The 13,193-nt window shown below is 36.5% G+C and overlaps 1 protein-coding gene across 1 annotated transcript; it reads right to left on the bottom strand.

Moving 5' to 3' along the window:
- Positions 1-3,941: 3,941 nt before the first annotated feature.
- Positions 3,942-6,478, bottom strand: LOC133869021 (protein FAR1-RELATED SEQUENCE 5-like). The gene is made up of 2 exons (XM_062306003.1): positions 6,420-6,478; positions 3,942-6,072 (listed from the first exon to the last, which is right to left on the bottom strand). The coding sequence occupies exons 1-2, from the start codon at positions 6,476-6,478 to the stop codon at positions 3,942-3,944; spliced, it is 2,190 nt and encodes a 729-aa protein (XP_062161987.1).
- Positions 6,479-13,193: the final 6,715 nt, after the last annotated feature.

Below are 13,193 nucleotides of genomic sequence, written 5' to 3'. Positions count from 1 at the left end.
CAACAGAATGCAGCCAACACAAAAACGAACACGGTTAATTAGAAGTTATATTTTATTTTCAATTGGTATTAGAACTTGGTACATGATGTAGAAATTTTAATACTCACAAGCGCACGAATCGTTTGCAATATAGTGTATGTGGAAGTGCGAGGTCGAATCCATAGGGAATTGTGTTGCGAAAATTATTTTATATTTAAACTAATTCTATCTTAACCTAGTTTCAAATTTTGGGGTTTTGTGAATAAAACAAAAAAAATAAAAAAAATAAAACGAAAGAAAATGTACTAAGGTTTTAGAATCCACACCCACCAAATCACAACAACATATTCTCATGTTTGTCAATACATATCCGAAGTTCTCACCGTACAAATCTTATGTATGTTCTTCTATACTTCAAAAATTAATTAAATCATTCAATGAATCCGTTCCTTGCACAAATCGTAAAAGATATCCGGTTTAAACCAAATTATCAGATGTATTCGCAGAACGAAATACAATGAATATCCAATGTTTTGATAAATGAAAAATCAAAGCAATCAATTAGATGAGACTATCTCAAATCATCACATATATTCGAAAATCATAATAGATATCCAAGAAATCATCTTAATCATTGAAAATAAGTAAAACATGGGAAATATTAAACCCAATAAAATCTGATAGTATAAACTCTCATAAAAATATTGTTGCTCTTCAATGGTGAGGTTTCATCATCAACCTCAGTTAAAGAAAATATTAACTACTTATCACTAAGAAGAAAACACTAAACTTTATTAAGAACATAAAAAAAAAATTAAAAAAAAAAAAAAAAAAACTTACAAACTTACAAACTCTACATGCATTGATGTGGCTACAGGCTTGCGCCTCTCACCCCCCACACGCTTACAAGAGAAAGGAAAGCATATAAATAGAGCAAGTCCTAGGGTTTTGGGTGCTTCTAAATCTCAAGGAAAAACGTGTTTTGCTGGTGCCTATTATGGAAAGTATCATGTCTTGGTGCTGCCAGGTGTAGAAATAAATTTCTTGGTGAAAATTGCTCTCCAAGGCGTCTCATATATGGAGTTTTCCGCCCTGTAGCTCTCTTTTCTTCTTAATGATTTTGTCTTTTGTTCAGTGCTTTGCTGATTTGGAGAGAAATTTGTCCTGATTCGGTGCTCTTAATTTTTGGAAGTCTCTCGGTGCTGCTTTGGTAAGAAATCAACGTGTTTTCCTTTTTAGTCTTCCAAGGTCTGCAAATAACAAGTGCTCATCCGGTGCTTTAGCAAAAAGTGGAGGTAAACGTGCATGTTTTTCGGTGCTGCATGGTCTGATATGGAAAGAATTAGTCATCTACCGCATGCACGTTTACAACTTTGATTTTGGAAATATCGGTGGCATGGATTTGGTGTCTCAACACAAGGCTTGCTGGGTTTTTTGGAGAGGGATCCGGCTACTATGCGGTGCTTAAAAGTACCGCATATCTGCGGTACTTTTAAGCACCGACTGAGATTCAGCCTTCCCCTTTTTAATTTTTTTTTTTCGTATTTGGCTTTTCTTTTTTCTTTTAACTCTGTGTCCATGTCCTCCGTTACTTTTCGTATTTGGCATTGAACAAAGACAATGTGACTGATAGGGGAACTGTGTGTGTAAGGGTAATCCGGTACCATCGGACGATTCGTCAGAGGAGAGAGTGCGGCGGTTCCTGGAGAAGAGATCCAGGTTCTCGTCGGCGTGCGGCGGTTCCTGGAGAAGAGATCCAGGTTCTCGTCGGCGTGCGGCAGTTCCTGGAGAAGAGATCCAGGTTCTCGTCGGCGGTTTCCTTGGAGATTCCGGTCAAACTTTGACCTCGTCGGTGCCGCGACAGCGCCGAAAAATTCCTCCCGCCAACCAGAGATTCCCTCAGTTTTGGTTTCCCGTTGCTCCCGCGCTGCTTCTAGTCCCATCTCAATGTGTATCCCTCAGAAGAATAGAGAGAGAGACGAGCAAGAGAGAGTGTGTGTACTTGATGCAAAGGAAAGGGAGACAACAAGTCACCGAGCTTTCTTTTAAGCTTCTTCTCTTGGTCGGATTTCAGGGACTGCACATGGGAAGTGATTTGGGTTTTTTTATTAGGTTTTGTTGTAAAATTGTGGGTTTGTAAGTGATTCTGATGTAACCCAGAGTGTCATTTCTTAGAACATGCAGGAAAAGCAGAGGGCAAGGGTGAAGGAGAAGATTGACAAGTGTTTAAAGCAAAAATTGATGGGTTTCTGCTAGCACCCATGATTCAAGTTCTGGAATTCTTGTACAAGTTCTGCAGAAATTGTTGTCTATTTTACTATTTCTGGTACAAGTTCTAGAATTCTGAAGAACATCTGTTGGGTGACTCATATATCTTTGCTACGACTCTGTTTTCCTTGATATGTGTACATGATTTTTGTGGTTGTTAAAATATGCCATATAACCATTTCTTGTAATTTATAGAGTGTCACTTTACATCTTGTAATTTGTATGTGGAGGTGGTTGTGTAGTTCGTATTGCTCCCAAGCTCGAGATGATGGAACCCGATTCTAGTGTTAAAAGACAGGCATGTAACTTGTCATTTTTCATATTGATTGTATTTTGCTTAATATTAGATTTCTTTGAGAACCTCTAATTTTGCCTATGTATTTGGATATACTGCAAAACAAAGTTCACTCCTATTGTTGTTAGTTGCTTTATCTTTGTTTGGTTGGGCAATCAACATTTTTTTTATTTGCCTTTTTGCTAATTTTGGAGGTGTAGAATTGTACAAAATAGAATCTGAAGAGCAGAAGGAATGGTATTTCTTTAGCCATAAAGATGAGAAGTATCCAACTGAAACTTGCACTAATAGAGCTACAAAAGCCAGATTATGGACAGCTACTAGAAGAGACAAGGCCGTTTACTCTAGGCATTACTAATTTGCAGTTGTTATGATAAATTGATAATGCAACAACTCTGAGAATGTTTGTACCCCATGAGAATAAGTGTATATGAAATGTACAACTATGAGTATGCTTGACTAGCTGCATCTTTTGTAAATGTGCAGTTGCATTTTACTTCATTGTAAAAATTCTGTTGAATTAATGAAATTTTTTTATTTGAGTGTTATCAACGTTGCTTTTTTATGGCACAAATTGTACAATGATGATTTTACTGTTTTTTTTTTTTTTGAAGAACAATGATGATTTTACTGCAACACTCTTAGTTGTGCTGGATTTGAACTGTCTACAGAAAAGATGGATAAAACTCAGTGGTATAGAGCAATAACGGTTGTAGTTCTACTTGATAGAATTGGAACTAGTTAACACTAACCAAATCTTGTAATTACATAAAACAAAAAGCTCATGTTGCAATCTATTCCAAGTTTTGAACATTCAAATAACAAAAGCTAGTGCAAAAGGGACAAGAATTTATTTTGGACAATCCAACAAATTTTTCAGATAAAAAGAAACTGAGCAACACCAACTAATGGTTAGGAAAGAAATTCCATAGAGTCGTATCATGAATGTTCAAACTTGTAGGGAGACATGAATTACTCTCGGTATCCTGCAATTTTCCAAAGGAAAGAAGCATTACAATAGTGATTAGCACTAGCATTCTACGTGCCTTAAATAAAATTTTATTAGAATAGTACATGATGTATTGATGAAGGATAAAGACTACAAGGGGCATTAGTTGCAGCATGAGGTATGTATAAATCCTATGCCATATATTATTGATCAATAACTATATATAATTTCTTAAAATAAAATAAAGTGAAACAAAAACAATAAAACAAGAAAAAGAAAAAGGTGAAGTATTGGTACCTGATCTGAATGACATAATGACAAAGGATTAAAACTGTCAGCTCCATGCATCAATGAAGTCGTACATTGACCCTATTTTAGTTACACATGGATTAGTAAATGAAGCTCACATTAAATAAATAACATGTATAAATGTGAAAACAAAATATAAAGCTATGAGGTAACTACTTGTAAATGCTGATTTGCTTGCGGGTGATGATTGTTGATACTTTTCTTCTTCTTTATAGCCACTTCAATAGAACTTTTGATCCGACGCTTTCCCTTACAACCTTGCTTCTTTTTTAGGCCTTTAGCACTTATGACATCTTCATTTAATGGATTTTCTTGAGAATTATCAACTTGGCAAAGATCGGATTTCCTTCTCATGACATCTTCAATCTTTTTGTTCAACTCAGTATAGTTTTCCAATGCTATCTTGTATGCTTCTTCACATTCAGCTGCTCGACTGATAAGTTTGACATACAAGGGGCACAAGGACTTATATCGAGTTGTGAATTCTAAATTGGTATCTATTATTATTTCTTGTCCGTTGAAGTCTTGCACAATCTCATTTCTTGCATCTTTTGTCCATCTCTTAAGGATGTACTTCTTTGGAAGTACCTTGATATTCATAACATCAAGAATTTTTAAAGCATGGCCACACAAAATTCCACATCTCTCAAACTTTCTGCAACTACATGAAACACTGTGTTCCAAAGAATTCCAAATGACTCTACGATATTGAGGCTTATCATAAAATGACACTATATATTCATGAGATGAGTTTCTTTCAATACACTCCTTGACATAAGCTCCTTGGAACTCTTCATATTGCTTTTGAAACTTCAAAAATGGTTGAGAAGTATAAATCTTTGCCGCTTGTACCAACATAGGTGATAACATCTTAATCTTTGGTAACTTTTGTCTTAAATTATACTCCGCCAACAATTCCTTGTAACGCTTATCATTAAGTAATCTATCAAAATGTGTGAAGAACTTTACAATATCATAATCTGACTGTAAATAATCCTTCAAGTCAGCATTCAAACTTTCACTCAATTGTGTCGAAGTCATTCCTGCAGAAAAAGACATCTTGACATATGCTTTAGCCCATTTCTCTTTCACTTCAAATAAACGTTGTAGCCAAGAATTATCACATACATTGTACTTATGAAGTATAGCATCCCAAGCACTAAGGAACTCATCTTCCTCTTCCCAAACTTTAAAACATGCATTAAGCTCACTTCTAAACCCATTCTCACCTCTTAATAAATGACCAATATGTTTCAAAGCATTTTGCATTAAATGCCACGTACACAATCGATGGTAAGTATTAGGCATCACCACTGAGATAGCTTTTGCCATTGCTGGATCTTGATCAGTAAAGATTGTATTTGGCTTCTTTCCTGACATTGCCTCAAAAAAAGTTTCAAACAACCACTCAAAGGACTCTATAGTTTCATCGTATAAAAGTGCTGCCCCAAATATCACAACCTCTCTATGATGATTAAACCCAACAAACATTGCAAGTGGTCGATATTCCTTATTAGTTCTGTATGTCGTATCAAAAGAAACTACATCACCAAATAACTTATAATCAACAATCATTTGTGCATCTGCCCAAAAAATATTTGTTATTTGTTCTGCAGCATCCAACTGTAATGAATAATAAAAGGAAAAATTCTCTCGCTTTTTCTTTTCAAAGTATCTAAGTAAACACCCTGACTCACCATATTTCAGCTCTCGTTGTCGCTTGCTGTGAAGGTAATTTTTATGATCTTGCTTGGTGTAACCAAGAACATCTTTTCCACCAGCTTGCCTACCCATAAACTCATACGAATCTTTCAATTTTATACCACTATCATAAGCCAAATCAATTTCCAATGCTTGTGCATGTGAAATCCTTCGTTGTGATGGCATCATGTGAGCACATTGTGAAACATGAAGAACATGATTATGACTGAGCTCAAGGCTCTGTATACAATATTTCTCCTTCTTTTTATCAAGTCGAATCTTCATATGTGCTTGACAACCTGTCCTTGTTTCAGCTCGTTCACGTGTTTTTTGACCATCTCTCTCCCATTCGTCTCGACATCCCTCTTTACAACATACAAATTGTCTTGAAGTGACCACGCCATCTACCTTTCTTTTATTACACCAATCTTTACGAATACTAAACCCATAATTTCGTCCATACTCATTATAAAAGTCGTATGCCTCTTGTTCAGAACCAAACTCCATGTCAAGCTTTGGCGTATAATCAGTAACTACATTTTCATTGTTCTTGTTCGTCTCCTCCATATAACTATTCAAAAGATAAATATAAATGTGTAACAATCTTGAAATCTTGTTAGAATATGCTAGAAGACTTAAAAGATGCTATGTCAATTTTGATAGAATATTTCAACACATTTTTTTTTTCTTTAAAAGGGAAATATATCCCAACAAGTAGATTCTATAAAAAATAATTATATGATTGGGCATTACAGAACAGTTTTTTTGTTCGTTCACACAAAAATACATCTCTTTTATAACAAAAATTATTTCTTTCACGGAACATCATTTCAAAAAGGATTTTTTTTTTTTTTTTTGCTTTCATAAACAATAAAAACTTCTAAACCGATAAAAACAATACACAATACACAAACTAACCTGTCATGGGAGTCTTGGATGGCCTCTTTATCTGGAAACATGTGCAAAGTCGACGCCATTTTTACTTGTGTTCACCTTGATTATTTAGATTTTCCTCAGTTTTGGTTTCCCGTGTCGTTGTGAATGGAAATCTTGATTATTTAGACAAAAAAAATGGAAATCTTGAAAGCAAGCAGATGCGGTGTAAAATTGAGACATTTCAGTTTTGGTTTCCCGCGGCAGCAAAGAGACGTGCCTTTGTTTGGCAATTTTTGATTATTTTAGTTTTCGTTTCCCGCGTCATTGTGAATGAGAGAGAGAGAGAGAAAAAAAAAAAAAAAAAAAAAAAAAAAAAAAAAAAAACCCAAATCAGCAGCTTCTGTTTAAGTGTTTAACGGATCCTTCACGGAGTTAAAAGCAAAAAAGACAAAAAAAATAAAAAGGAGGAACGGCTGTACTTTCCCACAAAGCCAAGAGAGAGAGAAAAAAATAAGAAAAAGAAAAAACATTAAAAAGAAGAAGGCTGAATCTCAGCCGTGCTTAAAAGTACCGCAGATATGCGGTACTTTTAAGCACAACATAGTAGCCGGATCCTTTGGAGAGACGTGTGTTGCCCATCTTTGGAAAGACTTGCTGCCTTTCTTTGAGGAAGCCGTGTGCTGCCTAACTTGGAAAGTGCCCCTGCATTCAATGTTGTCCAGCTGCTGCTACATGAGTCGGTGCTGCTGGAATCTTGTATTTTCAGTGCCTGAATTCACGTGCAAGGCTAGGTCTTTTATTTGGAAAGACATCTCTTGGTGGTCCAGCTAACTTGTGCGCTGATGCTTGTTTATGGAAGGAGGATCACTTCATGGAATCCACGTGCAGCTAGGTCCACAAGTCGGTGTTGCTGCTCTTGTGCATGATTTACTGCTGTCCAGCTCACATACGTGCTTGGCTGTTGCTCATTATGTGTGTGTGCATGGGTGCTGCTCCTTCTAAGCGCCAGGTTTGATGCAAGTTGATCAGTGCCCAATTTTGCTTAACATGGAAAGAGCACGTGTAGAGCTGATGCAAAAACTTCCTTAAGAACATGTGCTGCTAGGTCTAATGGGACGTGTCTCTTTGTGCATGGAGGGAATCACCTTTTTGGTTCTTGCCAATTCAGTCTTGCGTTTTTCTGGGCACTGCTTGGTTTTGGAAGGAAACCAATTGTGGAAAGCAATTGCCGAAAGTCCAAAGCTCTCTTGCATTGCCAGCTTTGCATTGTAAGAATAAGAAAGTGCGCCACCGTGAATTTGGTTGTTCCAAAACTGGAGAGAAAATCTTGCCTTGGCTGCTTCTCCTATTTTGTTTTCTTTGCACTTTTCTTTTTTTTAATCTTAAAAAATACCACCATTTTCTCTCAATGTTCTACAAAACACTAAAATATTAAAACTACGAAAAAATATTAGAAAATAACAAAACTAAAGGCGTAACAAATGCAAATTAAGGGGTCCACATATGCAATATTTGGCACTCGTCAATACACTATTTAGTTTTAATTCTTGAGTGTTATCTTTCCTATTGACTTCTATTTTTATTTCAATATCTCAAAATCTTACATCTATTCCTACCTTTGATGGCACGAACAATGACTATTGGAAAATTCGTATACGTTTCTTTTTAAAATCCATTGACTGTTGGAAAACTATTGAAACTGGTTGGACTAAGCCAGCGGATACAAATATTGAGCTTGCAAATGAAAGAAACCCACGACTGTCCAATGATGAAGCCCTCCATGCTCTATGTCAAGCACTTTCACCGTCTGAATTTACTAAAATTTCAAACTGTGAAACTGCTCAAGAAGCATGACAAATCTTAGAAAACAACATATGAAGGCACAAAACTTGTTAAATCTGCCAAACTTCAAATGTTGATTTCTAGATTTGAAGAAATTAAAATGATGAATGATGAGACATTCGAAGAGTTTTACTCCAAGATGAGGGACCTAAGAAACTTAATGGTGAGTCTTGGGAAGACCGTCTCGAATGTAAAACTCATCCGTAAAATTTTAAGATCTTTGCCTGAGTGTTTCAGAATCAAGGTAACTACCATTGAAGAAAGCAAAGACTTAGAAGAGATGAAGATTGAAGAGTTGGTGGGATCTCTTCAAACCTATGAGTTGTCCTCAAAAAGGTGAAGACTATTGCCCTCAAGGCATCCAAAAAGAAAGCCAAAGTCTCATCTGAAGAAAACTCTAAGAAAGAAGAAGATGTTGTGGCTATGTTGGCCAAGAATTTCGGAAGATTAATGAGGAATGATCGTTCAAAAAGAAATTCTTCGAAAGACTGAAGAAGGCCCTTAGAGAGTCTGAACCTGAGGAAGCTGAAAAGAAAGACCCCAGAGGCCCAAAATGTTTTGAATGCTCAGGCTTTAGGCATATACGGGCTGATTGTAGGAATCTCAAGCAATGAAAATGGAAGGCATATAATGCGACTCTCAGTGATGAGTCCGAAGAAGAAGAATCTCCTTATCAGGACAAATTTCTAGCCTTTGTGGCTCCACATATAGAAGAAGAGGATTCTTACTACTCAAAGCACAGTAATGAAGACGGGGAAGAACACAATGATGCATATAAAATCCTCTATGTAGAGTTCAAGAAGCTGAGGGAGACTTACAAGCAGCATATCCATGAGCTGAATAGTTTATAGACTGAGAAGAGTTCACTGCTGCTCAAAATACAAGACCTAGAGGAGAAGCTACTAGAGACACAGCTTTAATTGGAGAGGGTCATCGATGAGAAGCTAACCCATATGCTGTCAGTTCAGAAGAGCCCAACAGACAAGACCGGACTCGGGTATGTAGCTCCTCCCTCTGACATTCCCTCTACTTCTAGGACTGTCTTTGTCAAGCCCATAGTCCCCGAGCCTCCATTCACAGTCGTAGACAAAGGGAAGGACATAATCAACGGAGATATTCTGGTCACTCAGAAGCTCCCCACCATTAGAAGACCTCCCTCATGCCATCACTGCAACCTAAGCGGGCATCTCCGACCCCAGTGTTCCCTTCTCAAGGTTCAAAGATCAAAAGTCAAGAAAGAGGTGCCCGGACAAGCAAATTTTGGCACAAGACCTTTAGCCCAGCATAAGGCTCCAAGGCATCAGGCCCCCCAGTATCAAGCTCCATGGCATCAAGTTCCAAGGCATTAGGCCCTACGGCGCCAGGCTCCCCAGCATCAGCAGAGATTTATTCCTACCAATTAGAATGGCAAACTCAAGGCTAACAAATCAAGGCATTTCATGAAGAAATCGCAAAAGATGGATGATGATCAATTCTATAGGGAGCTGCCTATTTGGATGCAAAGCATGATACAGTGGATGGATCATTGGATGAAGTCCTATCAACAACCACCAAAAGGAAGGCAGGCAAGGGTCAGAAAGGAGGCAGACATTCACCCTTTGATGGGGAATGGACTCATCTAGTTGGTGAGAGTACATGACAAGCGTCGAATGTTGCACATTTAAGCCCCTTAACTTATATATGTTAATTCCTTAGCATTGTTATTTGTTTGATTTTGTGTTGTTTTCAGGTTTTCAGGTTTTAAATAAAGATGCAATTAATTCCATTAATTTTGGGCTTAAAGCACACTTTGAGAAGACCTAGAAGATATGTTTAAGCTTAACCAATCATAATAGAAGACCTATATGATGTGATTAAGTTTAATCAAATCAAGAGAATGATTAAATTGGAATTTCTCCATTAAGAGTCAAAATCGGATTGGATTCAAATTTGGATTCTGCACATGTCTCAGTGTTTTGATCATAACTTTTGAGTCAGATATCGAATTGCAATAAAATTGGTGGCTTTGGAAAGATAATAAAAAATACAACAATTATGTAAGAAATATAATTTCCCTAATTTGGACGTTTACTATGCAAAAATCTCCCCGAAATAAAATACCACAATTCTGGACGAATTTGGAATCATTTTCCTACTTGGATTGAAGTTTCAATCTCCTACTTGGACAATAAGACTCAAGAGACGATTTGGCTGAAATTCCCAGAGCTTCTAGGCTTCTCCTAGTCTCTATAAATAGACCCCTAAGCTTCAAGAGAAGTTGTGCTTGTGCTTAGCTTTAGACAGAAAATTCTTCTTGGAGGCTTGGTACGTTGAAGAGGAGAAGAACATGGCTGGAGGCCATCCCAGGACCATGATAAGCAGCTAAATTCCTAATAGGGTGTTGATGTAGCCCTTTCCAAGTAACAATGGTTTAATTGTATTTTAATTTGGTATTTTCTATATGCATGATGGTTGTATAACTGTGAGAATTGATCTTAATGTTTATATTCAATCATTATGAATTTCTTATCTTGTCTTAGAAAGTCTTTTATATTGATTGAACTCAATCCTTCATATTTTCTGTGATTATGTGAATGATTGTTATACAATGGTTTTAATTGACATATGATCAAGAGGGTTAGATAGACCATGCCTAGGAAAGACGGATTGTACTACATCCTAGTTTAGTGTAATTTAGGTAGATAGTTCGTACCAACCAAAGATGGGTTATACTATTCCATTGATTGTGTGTATCCTATTAAAGACGTAGCAAATCCATACCTAGGAAGGACGGGTCGTACCGCATCTTAATGGTTAGGTGGACGGTCCGTGCCAACCAAAGATGGATTATACTTATTCTTTAGAGGTAATTTCTTGACTACTCGAGTGAGACGAGCGCTATATCATGCATAGCATGAATTTCTCTTGTTAATTTATGATTGATCATTGTTATACGGTGAGTGGTGAAATCAATCTCCTATTCTTTATCTCATCACTCTTCTCTTTACATTTTATGTTTTTACTTTTATGCATTTATTTTTAGAAAACAAAAATCAAATATCTTTTTAATTAAGTTATATTTAATCTTGAAAAGCTTGATAATAATTCATATGCAGTCCTTGAGGTTCGACACCCTCTCTATAGCCTTATCCTATAAGGATTCGTCCTATTGCGAGTGGTTATTTATTATTGATATATTTTGGTAAACAAAAAACCACATCAGTACACATACCTAGGATTTGGTTCCTAATCCTAGAGCATCAGGTTTGATTGCATTTCATGATTTTCTACTTGTTATATCTTTGTTTGCTTTGCAATTTAGGAACCACAGTTATTTGCCCCATATTTCTCTTGTTGTTCTTGAGAGAACTTTCCAAGTACTATTTGGGGAAGACAGAAAAAGCATGTCGAGCGACTGTTTTTCTGTATTGGTAATTTTGATCCTTTACAGGTTTGATCTTGCCTTACATGCTAGTCTTATAGTTGTTTACCTTTATAGCATGTTTTTATTGTTTTTCAAAAAAAAAAAAAAAATTAGGGGAGAAGTTGTAGGAATTTTATTTTTTTCTTTTCTTGCTATGTCAGATATTACATGTATTTTTGCCTATATCTCAGTTCATTGCACATTAATTGACTGTGCTTTATATGATTGAGAGTTTATGCCTAATATCTGCCAAGTTTTTCCTGTGCATCTAAATGATAGATAGTTATTCTTCTCATGCGATGATTTTGTGCACTATCCAAGGCTCCCCTAAGGTACATTTTTTTTTTCTCTCTAACATTTTGCTTTTGAAGATTCTTGTGAGAGAGATTTTTTGTAAGATAGTCAAATTGACCAACTCGTTAGTTGAACGTTGTTAGTATTTTATATTGGCTACATTCTGGATAAAACAAAAATACTTTATGTAATGGTTGCATTTTAACAGGATGGTCGGTTTTCAATTCAGAATCTTCATGTATTCAGACAATGATCAAATCAAAGACAATAACTGATCACAAGCTGCTTAAAGATGTCTATGAAGAGTCCTTGCAAAATCCAAGACAAATAAAACCGGTTCCTGTACAACCGTCCGGAAGGGCCTTTGAAGGCCTCCGGACGCTCCTTAAGTTCCAGTAGATAACGATGAAGTCATCCGGATGTCAGAGCAACACCGTCCGGACGCTAAGTCAATCAATATTCAACAAGGAGTTTGATTTCAGAAGTCGACACTGTTTGGGAAGTCTCTGCAAGCCGTCTGGACGATGTGGCAACACGTCCGGACAATGTCCAGTAGTTCAGAATATTCCAAAGTTCTGTTCGAACGCGAAAAGGATTTTAGCGAAGACCGTCCGGACGCTCAGTCAAGCCGTTCGGACGTGAACCTGATAAAGATAGAATTGCGCTGTTTCTGAAAGGATATCGCAAAAAACCGTTCGGACACTCGCCAGCCAGAGTCCGAATCTCAGCTGTTTTTGAGGTCTCTTGAAGCCTTTAAATAGGGGGCTCTAGGCTAGTGTTTTGTACAGAATTCGATAGTGAATTCCAAAGACAAAAAAAAAAAAGAAAAAAAAAAAGAAAAAAAAAAAAGAGACTTTTTTAGCTGTTTTTGTTAGAGCCATTTTAACAAACGGCTCTAACTAGGGTCGGTTTAGTTAAAACGCCTCTAATTAGAGCCGCTTTTTTAAAAGGGCTCTAATTAATTTTGAGCCGTTTTAGTGAAAGTGGCTCAAATTAGAGCTGTTTTAAATAAAAGACTCTAACTAGAGCCCTTTTTTTTAAAAAAAAAAAAAATGACTCCAATTGTAGCCGTTTTCACTAAAACGGCTCTAATTTGAGCCGCTTTTTTAAAACGGCTCAAATAAAGTGGCTCTAATTTGAGCCGTTTTTTAACAAAAAACGGTTCGAACTGGAGCCATTTTGATCAAAACGACTCTACTTGGAGCTGTTTAAAAAAAAAAAAAAAAATCTTAAATTAGAGGCGTTTTTATTAAAACAGTTCCAATTAGACCCATTTT

The sequence above is a fragment of the Alnus glutinosa genome, chromosome 5, assembly GCF_958979055.1.
Source record: "Alnus glutinosa chromosome 5, dhAlnGlut1.1, whole genome shotgun sequence".
Lineage (NCBI taxonomy): Eukaryota > Viridiplantae > Streptophyta > Magnoliopsida > Fagales > Betulaceae > Alnus > Alnus glutinosa.
This window is presented reverse-complemented; position numbering and strand designations above follow the sequence as displayed.

What these genes read in the sequence shown, in the direction of transcription:
- LOC133869021 (XM_062306003.1), bottom strand. Translation starts at nt 6,478, where the DNA reads ATGGCGTCGACTTTGCACATGTTTCCAGATAAAGAGGCCATCCAAGAC. An exon ending in ATCCAAGACTCCCATGACAG is followed by an intron (nt 6,073 to 6,419) that starts GTTAGTTTGTGT and finishes TCTTTTGAATAG; the next exon opens with TTATATGGAGGAGACGAACA.